Here is a 24511-nt window from a genome sequence, read left to right as displayed (position 1 = left end):
ACGAGCAAGCACCCCCCCCCCACCATACCATACCAGCCAACATGCCCTCAACACGGGGAGGCGCTTTGAGGCGGGGAGCTTTGCCCTCTTTCCCCACAACCCTGGGCTGTTGTGGGGGTCTGCTAGTGGGTGGCTTATCAGAATCCCCCCATTTTGAGGGTATGTGATCTGCTATGGATCAGGAATGGGGGGGGGGGGGGTGGAGGTGCTCGCTCATCCCCTCCCTTTTTGACATGCCAGGCTGCATGCTCGGCTAAGGGTCTGGTATGGATTTTGGGGGGGGGGGGCCCCACGCTGACAGCTCATGACACAAGACTAAGGACACTGCAGCTAGCTACCTGGCTCACTCTTTAGCAACCAGCTATACACTGTTTGTTAAAGAGAAAAAAAATGCAACATGCAAAATGCAACACTTTTTTGGTGCATGTCCATTGAAGTCTATTACACGCAAAACGCAATCTGCTGCAGGAAAAAAAAAAAAAAAAAAAGTCTACGACTCTTTGCAAAAATGCATAGATGTGAACGTGTATCACAGGAAACCATGTTAAAAAGACTTAAGTGCGTTTTTGCAAACTCCAAAACGCACTAAAAAATGAATGGTGTGAACTTAGCCTTAGAGAAGTACCGTATTTTCCGCACCATAAGACGCACTTTTTCCCCCCAGAAACATGGGGGAAAATGTCTCTGCGTCTTATGGAGCAAATGCATGCTAGGCGTGGCCCCCGCGGCCGATGGCAATGCCCCCCCATGGCCGATGGCAACGGCCCCCCGCCAGAAGAGAGGCAGGAAAGTAGAGGAGAGACATCTGAAGCCCCTGTGAGCAGGGCCGGACTGTCCTATCGGCGACTGCAGCGCTCTCCTCCCACTGTCCTCCGGGGCTCGTATGTCACGGAGCTGGGTCTGTGTGCAAGGTCCCACCCCCTCTAGACCGTCTGTGGGATAATAGATTGAATCAGTGTTCCACCTATCACATGAGCCTGTCTAGGGGGGCGGAACCTTGCACACAGACCCAGCTCTGTGACATACGAGTGCCAGAGGACAGAGGGAGGACAGTGCTGTGCTATCCAGAGGCTGACATTAGTGGGCACAGAGGTTGCAATTGGTGGGCACATAGAGGCTGCAATCAGTGGGCATAGAGGCTGCAATTGGTGGGCACACAGAGGCTGCAATTGGTGGGCACACAGAGGCTGCAATTGGTGGGCACACAGAGGCTGCAATTGGTGGGCACACAGAGGCTGCAATTGGTGGGCACACAGAGGCTGCAATTGGTGGGCACACAGAGGCTGCAATTGGTGGGCACACAGAGGCTGCAATTGGTGGACACACAGAGGCTGCAATTGGTGGACACACAGAGGCTGCAATTGGTGGACACACAGAGGCTGCAATTGGTGGACACACAGAGGCTGCAATTGGTTATCAAATATGCTGCAGTGGTGGGCAAAGAGAGGCTGCATTTATGTGCAATGGTCAGGTTGCGTTTATGGCAATGTTCAGGCTGAATTTCATAGGCACCAGTAAATATTTTAGTACACCATTTGGTTCAGAAATTTTTTTCTTGTTTTCCTCCTCTAAAACCTAGGTGCGTCTTATGGTCAGGTGTGTCTTATGGAACGAAAAATATGGTAATCAAGATCCAATGTACCAGTCTCAAAGCATTCAGTGCTGTTGAACTGAATAATGTTTGTATTATAAATCCAGTGAATATTACTGTTATCTGGTATTTTCTATTCATTACTAGGCTATCTAGATGTTAAATCTGTAAATGTGGCACGATGGGCAGCAATTTTAATGCAACATACCAAGCTTCAGAGGCAGTATCGCCTGTCAAAATCTCCCATGTAAGTGAATGGGACCGTAACGCAAGTCAAACCTGGCTTGCAGTTGTGCTGCGGTCCTGCAATAGAAAACTGGTATTTGGCAGGAGAAAAAGCCCCAAAAAAACAATCATCAGGAGGCAGCTGTATGCACCTGCAAACTTTTTTTCACTAATCTATGTAAAGGTTTTCAAGGGGTGGTAAACACTATTGCTAGTGTGAAAGAAGCCTTATGAAATGAGGTTTAGTCATCATATTAAATTGCATGTAAAATTTAAAAACAAAAATGTATTGCAGCTTATTAGTTCTTAGATGAAGTACCTGCAATAGTTTCTTTTCACAGGCTTTTTCCCATTTTCACTTGGTGATTCCGCAAGTGACATGTTTCATGTCCCAGGGTGACAACATTCAATGCACTGCATCTATGGAGCAGCTGTGTTGTCAGTCTAGGCTGCTCTTCCGATTTGAACAACATTTTACTCTCTCCTCATCTACATCACATAAGGCATGGGTCTTCAAACTATGGCCCTCCAGTTGTTCAGGAACTACAATTCCCATCATGCCTAGTCATGTCTGTGAATGTCAGAGTTTTACAATGCCTCATGGGATGTGTAGTTTCGCAACAGCTGGAGGACTGTAGTTTGAGGATCCCTGACATAAGGAGTGAAGTGTTACTTTTGTAGCTCACACAAGATACCCCGTTTCCCCCAAAATAAGACCTACCGTGATTGACGGGGATGGCTGCAATACAAGTCCTACCCCCCAAATAAGCCCTGCCCGCTCCCAAAAATAAGCCCTGCCCTGAAAATAAGACCTACAAGGACTTTAACTAGGGCTTATTTGGGGGGTAGGGCTTATACTGCAGCCATCACCGATAATCACACCAAGTCTTATTTTCAGGGAAACGATAGGTGAGAAAACGGATAACCATTTGAAGTTTTAGTTCAGCCTGCAGGAAGTTACAAGGATACAAGGTTTCTGACAGAATCAGTAGTTATATTTTGGCAATTGCAGATAATGAATTGGGCCTTAAAAAAAAAAAGAAAACTAATAAAAGAAGTCGCCACATCTTACAAGATTTTAGTAATGAAAACGTTATCATTAGCAGTAATCAGCATGGATTCATGAAGAATCATTCTTGCCAAACCAATCTAGTAACCTTCTATGAGGAGGCGAGTTGCCATCTAGATAAAGGAAGGCCCATAGACGTGGTGTATCTGGATTTTGCAAAAGCATTTGACAGTTCCCCATAAACTTTTACTGTACAAAATAAGGTCCGTTGGTATGGACCATAGGGTGAGTACATGGATTGAAAACTGGCTACAAGAACGAGTTCAGAGGGTAGTGATAAATGGGGAGTACTCGGATTGGTCCGATGTGGAAAGTGGTGTCCCCCAGGGTTCTGTCCTGGGACCAATCCTATTTAATTTATTCATAAAGGACCTGGGGAATGGGATAAACAGCTAAATCTCAGCATTTGCAGATGATACTAAGGTAAGCAGGGCAATCATTTCTCTGCAGGATGTGGAAACCTTGCAAGAAGATCTGAACAAATGAATGGGGTGGGCAACTACATGGCAAATGATGTTCAATGTAGAAAAATGTTAAATAATGCATTTGGGTGGCAAAAATATGAATGCAATCTACACACTAGGGGGAACCTCTGGGGGGGGGGGGGGGGGGGGGGAATCTAGGATAGAAAAAGGATCTGGGGATCCTAGTAGATGACAGGCTCAGCGGCAGCATGCAATGCCAAAATGATGCAAGCAAAACCAACAGAATATTGGCATGCATTAAAAAGGGGATCAACTCCAGAGATAAAACGATAATTCTCCCTCTCTACAAGACTCTGGTCCGGCCTCATCTGGGGTTATCTGTCCAGTTCTGGGCACCAGTCCTCGGGAAGGATGTGCTGGAACTAGAGAGTGTCCAGAGAAGGGCAACAAAGCTAATTAACAGACTGGAAGATCTCAGCTATGGGGAAAGACTGCAAGCACTGAACTTATTCTCACTGGAGATAAGGTGCTTGAGAGGGGATATGATTTCAATGTACAAATACCGTACTGGTGACCCCACAACAGGGATAAAACTTTCCCCGATATGGATTTAAAAAAAAAGACATGTGGCCATTCACTAAAAGTAGAAGAGAAGCGGTTTAATCTTAAACTGTGTAGAGGTTTCTTTACTGTAAGAGCGGTTAGAATGTAGAATTCCCTTCCACAGGCAGTGGTTTCAGCAGGGAGCATTGATAATTTCCAAAAACTATTAAATAGGCACCTGAACGAACACAATATTCAGGGATATACAATGTAATACTGATATATAATCAAACACACAGGTAGGACTTGATGGGCTTGTGTCTTTTTTTCAACCTCACCAACTATGTAACTATGTAATCTTCAAACAGGTAAGCTGAAATATGGTTCTTCCCCACCCACTTTCAGTCACTTCACTCCTAAGTGAGAAAGACATTCAGCTGCCTGCAGATCCTAGGGATACTCAAATCAGTCATCCCAAGGGGTAATGGGTACTTTACAGAGCACATGCTACTGCGCATCACAAGGGGGTTGGCTGCAAAGACCTGAAAGTGACAGCCATCTCCTGAGGAAGTATGGCAGCATGGGCCTGAGTGTGCAGCAGCGGATCCTTACAGAGTACTGCTGGATTCGCTGGTTGTGTAAGCATGTTTCTGTGGATAACCTGACACAACGGGTAAGAGAGGGAGTGGAGTGAATTTTCTCTTTACACACTCTAATACGTGAATTGTATGAATTAAAACTTCAGTAGGTGTGCAGAGATACAATTATAACTGAACATGGTCAAGTTTGCATACGAGATGCGTGTAGAATGTCACTTTTAAACCAAGTACAGAGATTTACTAAAACTGGTGCAGCTGTGCATAGTAACAAATCAATTGCCAATTTCAGCTTGTTCAATTATTTGCCAATAAACCCTAATAGCTGATTGCTATGCATAGCGGCACCAGATACTGTGTGCCCCAGTTTTAGTAAATCTCCTCCAATACCTGCAGCCAAAAATAAGGCACCAGAGGAGGTCACCGCACAATACTAAACCATTACTGCATTTGTAAGAGCTGTAAATTCAAGTAAATAATTCAAATGATGGCTGCAAGACTGACACAAAGTCCGGACCATAAAAGCTTATCAGGGTGCCAAGGGACAGTAACATGCTTCTTGAAGAGCATGACCGTAGGAAATACATTTGTACACACGTGACAGAGTCAAAGTACAGGGGGGTAATATTTCAGGCCAATAATCCAAGGTAAAAGCCAAGGCTACTGAACACAGTGGTAAAATACAGCTGCAATATGTAAAAGCAAGAGAGCAAAAGAAACTTTGATACGATTGCAACTCAGTATAGAGGATGTGAATATACAGGCAAAATTGTGGTGACACCACCACCAGAATATGAGAGATCAATCATAAAACCTGTAAACAGAAAAAATTACAGAAACCCAAGTTTATTATGTAAACTGCAATACATTTTACTGTGGGGAAGAATCTGGGCGATGTTTGGCCCCATTTCATCTTTTCTAGCTCGTCAATGAAGCAGTGTAAATGAACCCACTTGGTAGGCATCCAATGACTTGCCATTGTATTAGTGCAGCTTAGAGTGGCTTGTTGAGCAACTTTATCTACCTCTGCATCAAACCACTGAGCCTGCTACAAATTCTTTTCCTTTTGCTCTGCATTTTACTGAACTGATTTTCGCCCTCTGCAATGATATTCTGAGAAATGCACTCCCACACTACTCAATTATACGAGACCAGTAATAAAGGGGCTGTAGTAGGGAAAATCCTATGTAGCAATAGATATCTGCATCTATGTGCTGAAAAGTAAAAATCTATTACATTAAAGCCCCAGGTAGCAATTTTTAATCGCCTTTACAGTCAGTCCATGCCTACCTTTAACAAATATGGTTTGTAATCATCCTAGATTGTAATCTCTAATGAACAGGGCTTTCCGATTCCTACTGTATTGAATTGTATTCTGTCTGGCCCCATGTTGTAAAGCACTGCCTAAACTGTTGGCACTATATAAATCCTGTATAATAATAATAATAAACATAGCAGCAGCTAACCAAATTTTTTTTTAAATTAAAATGCACCATTTTCAGTACTCAGTGTAGCTAATATCTTGTAAGTAAGACCAGTAGCCACTGCGCCCGTTCTTCCCTGAGCCACCAGCAGTGTAACTTCCCCATTCTAGTTCATTTCTAACAGTTACGGTGTCATTACATTGCCGCTCGCTGCAGTGGGAAGACCCTGGCATCTCAGACTCCAGGGTTGCCCCATCCTCCATGATGTTATACCTTGACTGACAGACCAGCTGATCACCTACTAACACCATTTTAATGCACTAATTTCCACTGCATGATGGGAATTGTATTTTGATACATTTGAATCAAATAGAAAAAGGAATGGACATCAGTGGTTAACTGATCCCCCCTCATGGTGCCTGGACACCAACTGTTTTATCCCTTGTAAAGGGATGACCTTGTGCACATAAAAACAAAAAAAAAAACAAAAAAAATTAAAATATAAAAATAAAAATAAGTACTTATTTTAAAAAAACATAGTTTAAAAAAAATAAATAAATGGGCAAGTAGTAATAATGGGAAGATTTAGAAACGATTCTGGAGTTCATCGTCATATTAAATGCACAGATGTGCAAAAGCAAGCGTAATGCTAGTGTGTGCAAATTCAAAACATTAAATTCTTTCCCTTTTTTTTTTTTTTTACGTAAACCTTTAACTTAGAATGTACATTCCTCAGCATTCCAACTCTGAACCCTAAACAATCTTGGGAAATAAAGCAGGAAATGCTTTCTCTAGTCCGCGTGAAATAACAAACCAAGTTTTTCAGACAGCATTTTATTAACTACAGCCAAAAATACTCCACAGGCCCTGCAGCAAACACGTCTCTCATTCCCGTGACCTCTACTATGTATGAAAATTAAACTGCAAGCAGCAGTAATCAAAACAAAAAACATTGTTTAGTTCAATGTTTTGCTATACAAATAAACTCTTAGTATAAAGCTGCAAGTAACCCATTACTTTGTCTCCCACCCCACCCACAATATAACAGCTGAATTTGGTATTTTCATATTAGAGCACCCCAAAGGTATAGTGCTGCCAGGGAATACTGAAAGACAACCTGGGGGTATCTACTATACCAGGGCTCAAAATTTCAAGTCCTGAGCTACTAGCCAGGCCTTAACTGTTTACTTGCCACAAGTTGCTCCATCCAACCCTGGCCATGCCCGGCCCTAAACAAGGTCTCAAATTACACCCAGTGTAAATAGACAAGAGGTCTGTGTACATCCAACCGCGCATACAGGAGAGGCTTCTGTGTCTGTCTATTCTGCATAAGCAGAGCAGACATGGACCAGCCATCTGCCTGCAGACCAGGGGCAGCCTGTACATTAGGAGCACCGCCCCCCTATCCTCACCACCCCCTATATACAGTGGATAGCATGACTCTAGTCATGTGTCCAGCCCCTTTTCGGGTCATGAGGCATATGAGCTAGAGCGGCCAGGGTGTTTTTGAAGAATCCGATTAGAGCCATCAGCTGCAACTGCTGCAGACAGATTCCTTGTGGAGTCCGTCCCATGTGGAAGGGGCCTAAGACAAGCCCTAAAGTATAAAGCAGTTTAATGGTATAAAACAGGTTAAATTCTCAGCATGCCAGGAATGATAACTGTCACATTGGTTGTGCACTTAAACAAATCGTCAAACCATCAAATAGCTGGTGTCATAACCGATTACATGTGCAGCTTCATGGCAGTTGCAGAACAAAATGAGGCTAAGATGGCAGCTTCCTTGGCTGAAAAATAGGATGGTTTAGCTCCACTTTAGTTAGGAGTTTAGAAGCCACCTGAAGTTTTCACATTTGCAGCTTGATAACTGCCTCACTTCACACTCTAAGGCCATATTTACACCATACACGCAGAAAAACGGATGGTAAAAAAAAAAAAAAAAAACCACAGATTTCACTTGCAGACGCATCAGTTTACATTAGTTTTTATGCACATTTCAGGTAAATTTAGACAGATTGCAGAGCAGAAAAAATCTGCATGTGATATCAGTGCTTTGTACCCTTGCAGAACGCATGCAGAAAAAACGCTTGTGTCTGCACATGATGTGAATGAGGCCTTACTTTGTATATAAAGTTAGGCAGTTGACACGCAGCAACTGTCAAGACTTCGACAAAGTTCTTTTCAAAACTAACTGTCCATGGTCAAACTAGTAGCCAAGGGACACTATGTCAGTTGCTTGAGAGGTTACCCAACACAATCTAACCTTTTGAACTCCAACATCTTGTGAGGTCAGGGCATTCCTCTCTTCATCTGTTTTCTCCGATCTTGGCTCCACATTTGAGGGGGGTGTTGAAAACCTGTAGAAAAAAAAAAGTCATAATAAAAAAAATATTATGTATAATGCCAAACTAGATACCATCCCCATTTCTTTCACTTATTTATATAGTACCAAGAATTCTGCATTAAACCAACTTCCCCCACTGTAAAGCATGCATATATGAAGTCACTATTGAGGATAAATAAAAGTGCCTGAGACAAGTTCTACCTTAATTGGTGCTCTTGCTCACAGCAACCCATTTGCTTCAATCTTTTTTTTCCACATAGCTTTGAAAATTAAACTGATCTGGCCGAGACAAAAAGTTTGTCTCAGACAGAGACTTTTCAGCACTATCCGGTTTCTGTGATGTAAAAAAATAAAAAAATAAAAAAAATAAAAGAAGGAGACAAAGCTAAATAATTTCAGAACTTTTTACACCTTTAATGTGACCTATAAACTGGGGAGTAAAAATGCGGTTGCATGAGTGTGCATACCCTTTTATAACTGGGGATATAGATGTGTTCAGAATGAGGCAATCACATTCAAACATATGTTAAATAGGAGTCAGTAAACACCTACCATCCTTTAAAGTGCCTCCGATTAACCCCAAATAAAGTGGGTGTTCTAGTAGGTCTTTCCTGACATTTTCTTAGTGGCATCCTACAGCAAAAGCCATGGTCCCCTCAGAGCTTCCAAAGCATCAGAGGGATCTCATTGTTAAAATGTATCACTCAGAAGAAAGGGTACAAAAGAATTTCTAAGGCATTAGATATACCATGGAACACAGTGAAGACAGTCATTAAGTGGAGAAAATATGGCACAACAGTGACATTACCATAGACTGGACGTCCCTCCAAAATTGATGAAAAGATGAGAAGAAAACTGGTCAGGGAGACTGCCAAGAGGCCTACAGCAACATTAAAAGGAGCTGCAGGAATATCTGGCAAGTACTGGCTGTGTGGTACATATGACAACAATCTCCTGTATTCTTCATATGTCTGGGCTAAGGGGTAGAGTGGCAAGACAGAAGCCTTTTCTTAAGAAAAACATCCAAGCCCAGCTAAATTTTGCAAAAACACATCCGAAGTCTCCCAAAAGCATGTGGGAAAATATGTTCTGGTCTGATGAAGCCAAGGTTGAACTATTTTGGCCATAATTCCAAAAGATGCGTTTGTCTCAAAAACAACAAACACTGCACATCACCAAAAGAACATCATACCCAGAGTGAAGCATGGTGGTGGCAGCATCATGCTTTGTGGCTGTTTTTCTTCAGCCTGAACGGGGGCCTTAGTCAAAGTAGAGGGAATTATGAACAGTTCCAAATAACAAACAATATTGGCACAAAACCTTGAGGCTTCTGTTAGAAAACTAAACATGAAGAGGAAATTCATCTTTCAGCATGACAATGACCCAATGCATACATCCAAATCAACAAAGGAATGGGTTCAATAGAAGATTAAAGTTTTGGAATGGCCCAGCCAGAGCCCAGACCTGAATCCGATTGAAAATCTGTGGGGTGATCTGAAGCGGGCTGTGCAGAGGAGATGCCTGCGCAATCTGACAGAGTTTAAGTCGTTTTGCAAAGAAAAGCGGGCAAATATTGCCAAGTTAAGATGTGCCATGCTTTTTACTTCCCTTCACCTAAAAGGTTTTAGTTTGTTGTTTAACTGAGTTGTACAGTTTATAGGCGACATTGAAAAGGTGAAAAAAGTTATTTATTTTTAAATTATTTATCTTTGTCTAATTTTTTTACTTCACAGAAACCTGACATTTGAACAGAGGTGTGCAGACTTTTTATATTTACTGTAGATAAGAAGAAGACCCGTGAACTCAACCCAGGATTACCAACTGCAAATCATCAGTACTATATTCTGTATACCAACAAGGAAGAGTACAAAAACTGACCCATTGTTGCTTTTTGTACAGTCATGTAAAAAATTAAGTATATCACATGGAAATTGTTGTCTTTTTCTGCAAACATTAGATCATAATTAAGACAGTGTCTACAGATAATGAGAATACTGGAATAGAAGAAGAAAATAATACCATTTCATTATTTATTCAACAAAAATATTAATATATGTAAATGGTGTACTGCAGAAAATATAGGTACAGCCGTAGCATTGAAAGCTGGTATATCCCCCTGTAGTAGAAAATAGTATTTTTGTACTCACCGTAAAATCCTTCTCTCTGAAGTTCATTGACGTACACAGCTCCTTTAAATCTTGACTGTAGGGTTATCACGTCACCTTCAGGAGAGGACTAGGCAGAACATGTAACACATGTAAAAACAGCAAGACTGCATAGCGCCGCCAAGGGGGCGGTCCCTCTGGCTATAACCTCTCAGCCTGCTTCCTGCAGCTGAGTATGTCAACAAGCAGTACAATGTAAAATAGGAGGGGTGGGAGCTGTGTCCGTCATTGAACTTCAGAGAAAAGGATTTTACAGTGAGTACAAAAATCCCATTTTCTCTTTCGTTCATTGACGGACACAGCTCCTTTAAATCTTGACCGTAGTGACATCCCCAAGCAGTGTCAAAACGAGGGATGGAAATAGCAAAACATAACTTCACCCACAACCAGAGGAACGCCTCAACGGAGGAGATGCCATCTGAACCACTTAAGTCCCGGACCATTTGGCAGACCACTTTTTGCAATTCGGCACTGCGTCGTTTTAACTGACAAATGCGTGGTCGTGCGACATGACTCCCAAACAAAATTGACATCCTTTTTTTCTTTTGGCGTTATTTCATCACCTCTGCTATTTTTTTTTTTGAGTTTTAAACAAAAAAACCAGCGTCAATTTTGAAAAAAAAAATTTTTACTTTTTGCTTTTTAGGCCGATATGTATTCTTTTACATATTTTTAGTAAAAAAAAAAAAAAAAAAAAAAAAAAAAAAAAATCGCAATAAGCGTATATTGATTGGTTTGTGCAAAAGTTATGGCATCTACAAAATATGGGATAGTGTTATATTATGGCATTTTTATTAATTTTATTTTTATTTTTATTTTTACCAGTAATGTCGGCGATCCGCAATTTTTATTGCGACTGCGACATTATGGCAGACACATCGGACAATTATGACACATTTTTGGGACCACTGGCATTAATATTAAAATTGCATTGATTACTGTAAAAATGTCACTGGCAGTGAAGGGGTTAATATGTATCCTAGGGAGTGTTCTAACTGAAGGGGGGATGGGACTGTGCAGGGAAACTAACAGATCGCTGTTCATACTTTGTATGAACAGACAATCTGTCAGTTCACTGCTCAGAGAACCGGAGACTGTTTACACACACAGCTACTGGTTCTCAGTGTGCCCCAAGCAATCGTGGGAGCCCGGCGGTGATCGAGACCGCTGGGCACTCGCATTGGCTCGGGGAGCTAGCAGGGGGTGCGTGCCTCTGGCAGCATGCAAGCGATCCCTAGTGCGATTTGTGCAGCCGAGCCATGCTGCCGCAGTAAAACTGCGGCGGCTGGTCAGCTAGCGGTTAAAAACAAAAAAAAGTGTAAATTGCAACTTCACACAGCCGCCTGCAAAACTTTGCAGCCAAAGCAAGCATCCGAAGGTGTGCTTAGATCAACTTTGTAGAACTTTGCGAAAGTGTGAACGGACGACCAAGTCGCCGCCTTACACACCTGGGAGAAAGACACTTGATGTCAGAAAGCCCAGGAGGTCCCAATTGCCCTGGTGGAATGGGCTGTGACAGGAAAGAGGGGCACCTGCCCCCTCAAGGAGTAAGCTTGGACCACGATCTGTCTGATCCACCAGAAAATGGTGGTCAACCAGACTTTTTTCGGACCAGTCACCGAAACAGAGTCTGACTTCCGGAAGGGAGCCATAGCAGACAGATATACCCTCAGAGCCTGGACCACATCCAGAGAATGTAGAGCAACATCTTTCAGATGTATCGGCTTAGGACAAAGGGATGGTAATACAATGTCCTCATTGAGATGGAAAGCCGAAACCACCTTTGGAAGAAAAGAGGGTTGCCAATGTAGCACTGCCTTATCCTTGTGGATAACCAGATAGTGCGACTTACAAGACAAGGCTGCCAACTCAGAAACCCTCCTGGCAGATGTAATAGCCACTATTTCTGGGAAAGAGTCAACAAGGGAATCTCCCTGATGTTGTCAAACGGCGGTTTCTGAAGCGCCGACAGCACCAGGTTCAGATCCCACAGAGGTAGGGGTGGTCGGACCGGAGGGACTACATGTCGAACCCCTTGCACAAAAGGTGCTTACCAATGAGTGAGACACCAAAGGGTGTTGGAAAAAGACAACCAAGGTTGATATCTGTCCCTTGATTGTGCTTAGGGCAAGTTTCTGATCCACTCCACGCTGTAAAAACAGCAGGATCCTGGAAACCGGATAAGTGCGCGGATGTCATCCCATCTCCTTCCGCATGGAGATGCAGGCCTTCCACGTACGATGGTAAATCTTCCAAGAAGATGATTTCCGTGCCCTTAGCATAGTGGAAATTGGAGTGGAGTCCGACAGACTTCGGTCCTTTAGCACCTGGTTTTTTACAGCTATGCTGTTAAAACCAGTGACAGTAAAGCAGGATGGAGTATCGGACCTTGCAATAGGAGGTCTTCTTGTATCGGCAACTACCAAGGAACATCCACTACCAGGCGTATTAGGTCGGCGTACCAGGGACGCCAAGACCAATCTGGAGAAATCAGTATTACAGCAATCCCCTCGGCCTCCACACTGCGTAGCAGACATGGTAACAGTTTGAGTGGGGGAAAGGCATAAATCAGCCGATACTGCCCCCATGGAGCTACCAATGTGTCTGACACATCAGCCCAGGGGTCCCTTGTCCTGGACACAAACCTCTGCACCTTTCGATTGAGCCGAAAGGCCAAGAGATCCACATCTGGAGTGCCCCACCGCAGGCAAAGAAGCCCGAATACCTCCGGGTGCTATGACCATTCTCCTGGGTCCAACATCTGGCGACTTAGGTAGTCCGCCTGCCAGTTTTCTACGCCAGGATGTATATGGCCGACAGGGCCGGCACGTGTCGTTCTGCCCACTGGAGGATGTGATCGACCTTCCATGCTGCAGCTGAACTCCTTGTTCCTCCTTGATGGTTGACATGTGCCCCCCACCGTGGCATTGTCTGACTGGATCCTGATCAGACGCCCCTGTAGCCTCGTTGACCATGTGGAGAGGCATAGCCTGATTGCCCGAAGTTCGAGCACATTGATCAGCAGCTGGGATTCTTCCCACGACCAAAGACCCTGGGTCGACTGTACCCCCAGCAATCCACCCCAACCGGTCAGGCTGGCATTTGTTGTGATCCCCGTCCAATGGAGAGGAAGGAACGATCTCCCGGACTGAAGGGTCGGAGACCCCTGCCACCAGAGAAGAGAATCCCTGACTAACTGGCTCACCCGAATTTGACAATCCAGGGATAACTGAGATTTGTCACATTTGGACAGGATCTCCTTCTGCAGGACTCGGGTGTGAAATTGGGCATATGGTACTGCCTCGAAGGAGGCTACCATGAGGCCCAGAACACGCATGCAGAAGCGTAGCATCAACCACATGCAGTTCATCAACAACTTCACCGCAGCTCGGAGAGTCTGCTGCTTGTCTGAAGGGAGAAAAACTCTCGCTTCCACGGAGTGCAGCAGTAAGCCTAGGTACTCCAGGCGTTGAGTCGGTACGAACACTGACTTTTTAGGTTCAGCATCCAACCAAACTCCTGTAGAGTTTGCATGGTGATCGCCACATCCTCCCTTAATTCTAAGAGAGAAGCTGCTCTCAGAAGGAGGTCGTTTAGGTAACCGCGATTGCGATCCCACGTTGTCTTAACAGCGCCAGAATTGGAGCTAACAATTTGGTAAAGGGGGGGTGCTGAAACCAGGCCAAAAGGGAGAGCTATGAATTGGTAGTGCTCTTCCCCAACTGCAAATTGCAGAAACCTCTGAAGCCAGATGAAACCAGTTCGCAGATACATTGGTCGGACAGCAGTGAAGTCCACCGAGCTGCAAACTCCCGAAGGTGACCGCCCACCCGAGTGTCGGGCGGGGGGCAAACCTTCATGCGGTAGCAGTTTTGCTCACAGATTTGTTTGGCTTGCGATACCAGGGATGCTTTTGTCCTCCAGCAGATGCCCTGTCAGATTGGGAGCACTTACCTGTCGACCCGGGCGGGCGAAATGGAAAGAGGGCCCTTGACTACGGCGTGGCTATTTACGCTTCTTGGACTGTGGGAGTAACGTGCTCTTCCCAACTGTAACATTCTTAATGTCACCCAGCGAAGCTCCAAATAGCCTCTCACCAAGGAAGGGCAAATCCGCCAGTGCTTTTTTAGATGCTTGGTCCGCAGACCAGCATTTTAGCCAAATCAGGTGCTGTAGCACCACTGCTGATACCAATGCTCTAGAGAGCAGGGGGACTGTATCCAGGACCGCATCACAGACAGACTTAAGGCAATGCACTAACTGATCTACCAATTCTACGCAGACCGGGGGAGACTGTTGCTTCTCCAACTCACGGTGCAATAACTTCTGCGACACCAAGGTCGTGGGCAGTACAAGTCATAATGCTGACCCCACTAGTGGCCCAGTAAACATGGACGGTAGGGTCCTTGAATGCAGGAGTCCCTTCTACCGGAATTGTGGTCATTTTATTTAACCTGGATACCGGGGGGTCAACGACCGGAGGAGCCGTCCATTTTTTAAGGAGGCTCTCCTCAAAAGGGGTAAAGTATCGCCATTCTTCTTGGGACTGAAAAGGCCCATTGCGGGCTCCCCCATTCCTTGTAGATGAACTTAAAAAAATAAGTCAAATACGGAAACACCTTAGGTGCACGGGTCGGTTTACGGGACCCAAAAGGGACCAACACCTCAGCAGAAGATCCTGCTGCATCCTGTATATTCAGGGTATCCCGCACAGTGGTGACAAGTGCTCCTACTAGCGTTTTTTCCTGCGCTGACCCGGACACAATCATCCTCACTGTCTGAACGGTCCAGGTCTGCATCCTCTGACACGTCAGAACAGGGGCAGCCAGTCACCGTGGGGCCAGAGTCGGAATCAAAGCGTTCCCCAGAGGACGGGGAGGCAGGGGGAGTTTTTTACCCCCCGCCTCCACCCTGGCAACGAACATTTCCAGGACCGCCGACAAAGTGTCCATAGGCATCGCATGGTTTGCAGGCGAGCCGGTTGCAATTACAGGCATGTCTGGGGAAGAAGCGCCAACTTCTGATGCCATGCTAACCCACCTCGTCTGCCACACTGGGGGACTTGGGGCAAGGTACACAATCCCACCCTCCTAGCTGCTCACAGACTGAGGAGCCCCACCACAGGATTCACCGAGTGTTGCGCCGTGCTGCCACTGACCGCTGTGTTCTGTGTCTAGTCACAGGTGCCCAGAGAGAAAAAACACACTATTCTGAGGTAAAACGACCCAGCACTGGAGGTAAAACTGCGCTGAGGCTACAAGAAAATGGCCACCGGTCGTTTCCATATTTAAAAAAAAACACCAAGAAAATGGCCGCCGGACCACTCGAAAATGGCTGACAGCCATACTCTGCATAAAAACTACAGGAAAATGGCCATGGCCGCCAGAAAATGGCAGCAGCACATTCTAAAGGCAATTCTTACACAGGCACCTCACATACAGAGAAAAGGGGGCAGAAGACAACAAACAGACCCAAACAGACAGTGCAGCTCCTGCCAAGGTTCAATGCCCCCCCCCCCAGAGGGCCCTCGGCCTAGGTACATACACCACACCTCATGCCCAGCCATGCAGCGGCCCCCACAGGGGGAGGAGGGAAGAAAGGGATAGGGAGAGCGAGAGACCCCCTAATCGACCTCCCAGGGAATGCCCAGCTGCTCTATCCTACCGAGGCAGGGAGAGCTGTACTTACCCATCCAGTCAGAATAGCTGGACACATTCTACCACAGACCCATCCCCCGAGCAGTACGGGGTGGCTGCTGGCCACGGCACACTGTGACACAGACAGCAGTAGCCCGGTTATGTGTGTTCGCCCAGAGCATATAGCTCATCGGCCGCCCCTGGAGCAGAAGGGGCATGTCGTGGCCGACCCAGCGCGTACCTAGGGCCTGCTCACGCTCGATGACCAGGCTGGGGAGACTACAAGGATCTACATTATCCAGCCTATCACCCAACCGGCTGTTGATAGATCAAAATCTTGTGGGAAAAAAAATAAATAAATCAAAAAATCCCAGGACCAATATGGTCCGTTCAGGGAGCCAGGTCCTTCTTCACTAGGCAGAAAAAAACTGGGCTGCAGGAAGCAGACCAAGGGGTTATAGCCAGAGGGACCGCCCCCTGGGTGGAGCTATGCAGTCTTGCCATTTTTCATGTGTTACATGTTCTGCCTAGTCCTCTCCTGAAGGTGGCGTGATAACACTACGGTCAAGATTTAAAGGAGCTGTGTCCGTCAATGAACGAAAGAGAAATTACTTTTTAGGCATTTTGTATAACTGTCCACCAATCTCTGAATCTTTGAACACTTCTCCATGCAAAACTTATTAAAGGGATATTAAATCCTCAGTATTTTAAGCATTTTCAGCAGCTGATTTAATCACTTAGGGCTTATTTATACACTTAGAAGAGGGCATTTGGTGGCATTTCAGAGGGCATTTAGGTGGTGAGGAGGCGGCGTTATATTGCCTCCTCACTGTCTTTTTTTTAACCCCCTAAACCCTGCACCAGCACATTGAATAGGTCACATACAGTGGGCAGTATGCTGAACCACAGGAATCATTTTTGCAGCACCAAAGACCAAAGCATTGTGGCAATTGTACACCCCCCTCCTATGCCTTTGCAGCATAGGAGGAGTGGTAAAAATGTGACTCGGATGCACATTTTTACTGCCTTCCCCACAACCATAAGTGTAAACAAGGACTCAAAGGTTGTGCAGTTTTTTTTTTATCCTTTAACCCTTGCCTATGGTCCAGGTTAAGCTTGTGCTATTACCACAAGTCCAGGTTTCCTGTTGTAGGGTGGCTCCTTTCTCTTGCAACATCCCATGGAGCCACCCTTGCATGTAGGTGACTAGAGTTGCATCTCCCTACACTGAGCACATTAATAGAAACACAACCCAGTAGCCTAGGATGGCAAGGCACACTCCTGCGCCTTCCCCCTCATTCCCCTTCCCTTCACCAAGCTAAGAGACTGGCTGGAGACACCACTGTTCATTATTAACTTTTTCCTGTGAAAACCAGAAGTTCAGGGATGCAGCACTGAGAGAGCAGGAGGCAGCAGCATTGAATGTTATAAACAGCAAGTGCTGGGGTAAGAATCTTAAAAAATAGTTTACAGGGAAATGTTTAGTTTATTGTGCTCAACTTGTTAGGCTTCATGTACACGGGATGCTTTTACAACCTCTCCTGAATGATTTAACTTAACTTGACAGTTTAATATTACTTTATGCTATATCACTCTATTAACCCAACTTCACTGGAACATGAGTGCAGAGCATTTTACATTTTTTTTTTTTTTTTGTGAAGAATCACCAACAAGTGGGACACAATTGTTTAGTGGAACGAAATCTATTGGATATTTTAAACTTTTTTAGCAAATAAAAAACTGAAAAGTGGTGCGTGCAAAATTTGGCCCCTTTACTTTCAGTGCAGCAAACTCACTCCAGAAGTTCAGCGAGGATCTCTGAATGATCCAATGTTGTCCTAAATGACTGATGGTGATAAATAGAATCCACCTGTGTGTAATCAAGTCTCTGTATAAATGCACCTGCTCTGTGATAGTCTCAGGGTTCTGTTGAAAGTGCAGAGAGCATCATGAAGACCAAGGAACACACCAGGCAGGTCCGTAATACTGTTGTGGAGAAGTTTAAAGCCGGATTTGGATACAAAAAGATTTCCCAAGCTTTAAACATCCCAAGGAGCACTGTGCAAGTGATCATTTTGAAATGGAAGGAGTATCAGACCACTGCACATCTACCAAGACCTGGCCGTCCCTCTAAACTTTCAGCTCAGACAAGGAGAAGACTGATCAGAGATGCAGCCAAGAGGCCCATGATCACTCTGGATGAACTGCAGAGAACTACAGCTGAGGTGGGAGAGTCTGTCCATAAGACAACAATCAGTCATACACTGCACAAATCTGGCCTTTATGGAAGAGTGGCAAGAAGAAAGCCATTGCTCAAAGATATCCATAAAAAGTCTCGTCTAAAGTTTGCCACAAGCCACCTGGAAGACACACCAAACATGTGGAAGAAGGTGCTCTGGTCAGATGAAACCAAAATCCAACTTTTTGCCCACAATGCAAAACGATATGTTTGGCGTAAAAGCAACACAGCTCATTACCCTCAACACACCATCCCCACTGTCAAACATGGTGGTGGCAGCATCATGGTTTGGGCCTGCTTTTCTTCAGCAGGGACAGGGAAGATGGTTAAAATTGAGGGGAAGATGGATGCAGCCAAATACAGGACCATTCTGGATGAAAACCTGTTGGAGTCTGCAAAAGACCTGAAACTGGGATGGAGATTTATCTTCCAACAAGACAACGATCCCAAACATACAGCAAAATCTACAAAGGAATGGTTCACAAATAAACGTATCCAGGTATTAGAATGGCCAAGTCAAAGTCCAGACCTGAATCCAATCGAGAATCTGTGGAAAGAGTTGAAAACTGCTGTTCACAAACGCTCTCCATCCAACCTCACTGAGCTCGAGCTGTTTTGCAAGGAAGAATGGGCAAGAATTTCAGTCTCTCGATGTGCAAAACTGATAGAGACATACCCCAAGCGACTTGCAGCTGTAATCGCAGCAAAAGGGGGCCGAATAATTTTGCACGCCCCACTTTTCATTTTTTTATTAGCTAAAAAATGTTTCAAAAATCCAATAGATTTCGTTCCACATCACAATTGTGTCCCACTTTTTGGTGATTCTTCACAAAAAATAAAAATGTTATATCTTTATGTTTGAAGCCTGAAATGCGGCAAAAGGTTGAAAAGTTCAAAGGGGGCCAAATACTTTCGCGAGGCACTGTGTGTGTGTGTGTATATATATATATATATATATATATATATATATATTAATATTATATACACACATAAAATTATTTTGTTCTTGTGGATATACATTTGTATAAGATTACCCCTCAGCTTCAGTCCCAGTGACAACAGCCTCCTGAACAGAGAGTGAACAGGGACGCTTAATGCAATACAAAAAAATGTTTCAGTGGCTACTGTCTAATAGTAGGTAGGTTTACCTTACTTTAGAGAGATTCCCTCCCACTTCCTGTTTTGTATATATGGGAAATCTCCCAACTTGGGGGGGGGGGGGGGGGGGGGGGGAACTTGGACATGGGTTTTAATGGCTCCCTAGTCTATCCAAAAAAAAAAAAAAGTTTTGTCTAGATGTACTTTAAGGACTGATGAGATTATTGCATAGGCCTGTTTGTGAGTTGTTAGCTTTAAGTGTCGCAAAACCTAAAAACGTTATATACTGGAGCTTAACAGTCTGAGGATGTGATGACTGCTTTACTTTTATTTTTTGATGCTTTTTCCTTCATTTTCATCTGGCAATCCTGACAGCAACTCACTTCTTGACCCAGGGTATGGAACAGTATTGTCACCCTAGGATACAGCGCCCATCCACTTCTCCTTAACATAGGAGGAAATGTTCTATCAATCTGTCCACAGAGACAACTAGAAAGCCTAATAACATTGCTTAAAGTGGAAGTTATCTTCCATGCATGACTTTTACCCTATAGGTAAGCATATAATAAGGCTTACCTATAGGTAATGCAAAGATCTCCTAAACGTGCACTATTTAGGAGATATTTACTGTACATATAGCCAGTGACATCACTGGCACATGCACTCTGAAGGAATGGCCAACCATGCCGTTTCTTCAGAACCCTGTGCTATGACCGGCAGCTCCTGTGCGCATGTGTCATCATGGCTCCAGCCAGTCACAGAGCCGGAGTCCGTGAACCCGGAAGCAAGACGATGAAGATGGAACCGGCCTCCAGATCTGAGGCCTCCAGGGATTTGTCTTAAGGCAAGTTTACCTTGCAGGGTAAAAAAAAAAAAATGTCTAGCGGTTTACAATCACTTTAAGATTTCAGTTCAATGCATAGGACAATTGATTTCTGGTGGGATTAAAAGGTATTTTTCTGTACATGCAGAAATGCACTTACTCTGGCAAAAGAAAATAAATGCAACATCTACACCCATGAATGGCTAACTGCAATATGTTTTTTTGGGGTTTTTTTGCGTTTTAGATGAATTTTAAGGTATAAATGAATAATAATAATAAATCGTTTTCTATTGTGGTCGAAAGCCGGCTATACACCATACAATTTTCTTATTCAATTTTCTTTAGGATTTACCTTCAACTATGTAGTGCAAGGGCTTGCCCGATTGCATACAAATTGAAAGTGTTTATTGACCTCCTATTATATGGTTTTGGTAAATCTAAAGGAAAGTTGTATAAGAATATTGTATAATGTATGGCCAGCCTAAGTCCCAGTTAGGGAGATTCACCCACTTGCCTTAATAACCGTTATCACCAAAAGTCAAAGAAAATCCCAAATTATGAGTGGTTACCAAAACAGGAATAGGAGGTTAAATCTTCAATAGGGACACTAATTGTAGTGGCCCTGGCGACTACCTGGGATTTCCCTTACTTTGGAGGGATTTCTTACTGCTTCCTATTGTGACTATGGGACAGGGATGTTCGGGGAAATCTCCCCAACGTGACACACAACAAAACAAAACCTAGCAGGAGTTATAACCGCAACCTTACTCAATTCAAAATTCTGCCCTAAATCAACCTGCCTGCCACCATGAACAAATGCACTTTAGAATCCAATAGCACATATTCTTTTACTACTCCCCTCCCTTTCAAAAAACCATAAGGCCCCTTTCACACGAGGCAGTTTTCAGGTGCTACGGCGCTAAAAATAGCGCCTGTGTAGCGCCTGAAAAAACCGGCCCCTTTCACTCCAGTGTGAAAGCCGGAGGGCTTCCACACTGGAGCAGTGTGCTGGCAGTACGGTGAAAAAGTCCTGCTAGCTGCATCTTTGGAGAGGTGAATGAGCGGTGTATTCACCGATCCCACCCATTGAAATCTATGGGGCAGCGCGGGTGGTTTTAACCCTTTTTCGCCTGCTAGCGGGGGTTAAAACTGCCCCGCTAGCAGCCGGATACCGCCACTAAAACGACAGTAAAGCGCTGCTAAAAATAGCAGCGCTTTACCGTCGACGCCCGCACCGCCCCAGTGTGAAAGGGGCCTAACAAAATTGGCATGTAGGAAAAACATAATTTTCTTAAATCTTAGTACTGTCACAACGCATCGATGCACTTTCTTGCATATCTAGTTGTCTTTCAGCATTATAAATAGTAAGGCACACCTTGTCTTTTGAATGAAGGTCATTCGTTTACTCCCCACCTAACAACTATACGTTTAGAAACATGCATTAACCCATACATACTTCTTAGTCACATCTGCAGTTTGATATTGTGATGCCGTCTGTGGTCTTCCCAATTCAATATCTTTATCAGAACCGATTGCTCTAGTCGTTCTCTCAACTGTAAAAGTAAGTTTATCTTTACTTGTAGGTGAATCAGGTATATCCAGTGGAGCGCTCGTATTGGCAAGATAGAGACCGATTCGTCTTTTTGTGATCCCAGGAACAATGCCACTGCCATCTGCGTTCTTTACCTCACTGCTTGAGTCATCAGTGGAATCAGGAAGAGCTTTAGAATCTTGGTCATTATTTACTGACCTCTTCATTATGGAGTCAACCTCAGTAGCAGCGGTTTTTGCCTGCTCCATACTGTATCTTGTTTCTGTAATAGTGTCTTTTGTCCACCTTTCAGAAAACAAATTTCTTGGTGAAACCCTATTTCTACCTGTTCTTGTTTCATTACTGGCATTTTTAGCATTACTAAAATCTCCCACTTTGGATGCCAAATCAGACTGGTCCTCTGTGATGTTACTGTTTAAGGAACTTTTGTTTAAAGGTCTATTTTCCTTAGATTCTTCAGAGGGACTCTCTTTTTGGTTCCCAAGAACTCCACTTTCAAATAATGAGGTAAGGTCCTCTGAAAGTGGCCTTCTATTCCAAGATCTCTTGTTGTCTGCTACTTTACTGTCAGATGTTTGCTCACTTACAGAGTCTAGAAACATAGCAGATACTGGACGACGCTTTGGCCTTAACCGAGCTCTAACAGTTAAGGTGTCCATTGAATCAGACAGGAATGTGTTATCTTTTGCTTTTTCCACAGCCTCCATTTGTTCATCTGTAGCATCTGCTGAGGGTCTTCTGAAGGAGCTAGCATGGACTTTTTCCTGCTGTTGTAAAACATCTGTTTTTTTAGACATCAGTGGAGGTTTTGATGTCACTTTCGGTTCATTATCCTGTGATGGTAATTTAGATTCTCCGATGCCTGTAGGTGTCCAGCTAGAGCTTGTCTGTTTTCTACTAAAAACGGTAGAAGAAAAAACATCCGACTTATATAATTGGTCCTCTTCAGTGTCTGGCTGATAAGTGGAGGTAAAAATTCTACGACCTACTCTTTCATGGTCTTCAGTTTTTGTATCAGACAAGGAAATGCTGGTAGAAGTTTGAAATGGCACATCACTTTCTGACTTCATATCTGCAGACATTCCCACAGTCCTTCGGGTTTCAGGAGGTTTTTCCCGTGTAAATGGCTTTGGTGAAAGTCTTGGCTTCATTCCTACGTTGAACATGTTCACTGATTTGGAGGGAACTCTTGCAGTCTCTTCAAAAATAAGAGAACTAGAAATGGACTCACTGGACTTATTGCTTGCGTCTGATAGAGGACTAACATATGACCTGGTAGATTTTCCCTCATTTACAATATCACTCCTTGCGTTCCTTGTTGTTAGTTCTACCCGTGTAGCCATGACATTCTTTAGTTATGATGCCATTTGTAAAAGTTTTATAAGCAATGGAGTGACCCAGTCCGTAGCTCTAAATAAACAAAAAAAAACAGAAATAAATTAACCGGCTGTACACTTATTGTTAGCGTAACTCCAAACTGGAGTTGTTATAGTTTTTACATTCATGGATTATTTACATTAAAAATGAATCCCAAAGAGATACCTAGATACACCATTAAATACATAAACAGACGTCATTTTACCTGCCAAATGATTTGTAAGTTTGTCCAACCAGTGCTGTTAAAGCAACATTAAAGCGGAAGTCCCGCAAATTTTATTTTATTTTTTTTAAAAGTCAGCAGCGACAAATACTGCAGCTGCTGACTTTTAAAATGAGGACACTTGCCTGTCCCAGGATCCAGCGATGTCGGCACCCGAGGCTGAACCATCCCTCGGATGCTGCCGCAATCTGCGCATGGGCGAGTCGCACTGCGCAATCAGAATGGTCCCTGCTGTCTGTGTCCCAGCAGACAGTGCGGGAGGATGGGAAGAGGCATAGACTCCCGTGGGAGTCTATGCCCGGAAGTGGTAGCAGTATATACAATTATTTGATCCCCTGCAGATTCTGTAAGTTTGTCCACTTACAAAGAAATAAATCATAGGTGTATTATAAATGATAGTAAGAGAATATCACTAAAAATCCAGAAAAAACATGATACAAATGTCATAAATCAAGTTGCAGTTCAGTGAGTAATATAAGTATTTGATCCCCTACCAACCAACAATAATTCTCTTACAGACTGGCTACAGTATGTTCTCATGTGGTACATAGATTAGTCCTGTCAATTTAAGAAGGTGCTCCTAACAACAACTCGTGTATAAAAGACAACTGTCCACAGAATCTCTTTCTTCCATTTAAACCTCACCATCATGGACAAGACCAAAGAACTGTCAAATGACTTCAGATTGTAGACCTGCAAGTTTGGAATGGGCTACAAGACCATCAGGAAGAAACTTGGTGAGAAGACAACTGTTGGGAGAGATTATTCGCCAATAGAATAAAAAATGTAAAATTAAATAATCGGTCTGGAGCTACATGCAAAATTTCACCTCATAAGTTAAGGAGGATCACGAGAAAAAGAGGGATCAGCCCAGAACTACACGGAAGAAGCTTGTGAATGTTCCCAAGGCAGCTGGGACCACAGTCAGTCACCAAGCAATTGGTGACAATACTCCACCAGGATTGGCCCGCAAGGTCCCCCTCCTCAAGAAGGTACATACATGTACAGGCTCGTCTGAAGTTTGCCAATGAACATCTAAAATGATTCAGAGAAGGATTGGTAGAAAGTGCTGTGATCAAAAGAGACCAAAATTGAGCTCTTTGGCATCAACTCGACTCGCCGTGTTTGGAGGAAAAAAAATGCTGACTATGATCCGAAGAACATTATCCCTACAGTCAAGC

The 24511-nt window shown here is 44.0% G+C and overlaps 1 protein-coding gene across 4 annotated transcripts in view; it reads right to left on the bottom strand.

The window, feature by feature from the left end:
- Window positions 1–24511, bottom strand: part of KIAA1671 (KIAA1671 ortholog) — a 247289-nt gene that overhangs the window by 167322 nt on the left and 55456 nt on the right. For all 4 annotated transcript variants that reach the window (XM_077461351.1, XM_077461353.1, XM_077461354.1 and 1 more), the window contains exons 2-3: window positions 21635–23140; window positions 8137–8230 (exon numbers count right to left, since the gene is read on the bottom strand). In XM_077461351.1, coding sequence (XP_077317477.1) covers window positions 8137–8230; window positions 21635–23073 — 1533 coding nt within the window. In that variant the 5' untranslated portion in view covers window positions 23074–23140. The remainder of the gene's footprint in view (window positions 1–8136; window positions 8231–21634; window positions 23141–24511) is intronic.

Source organism: Lithobates pipiens, unplaced genomic scaffold (assembly GCF_037356315.1).
Source record: "Lithobates pipiens isolate NorthernLeopardFrog02 unplaced genomic scaffold, aLitPip1_a1.2 Scaffold_3, whole genome shotgun sequence".
Taxonomy (NCBI): Eukaryota; Metazoa; Chordata; class Amphibia; order Anura; family Ranidae; genus Lithobates; species Lithobates pipiens.
This window is presented reverse-complemented; position numbering and strand designations above follow the sequence as displayed.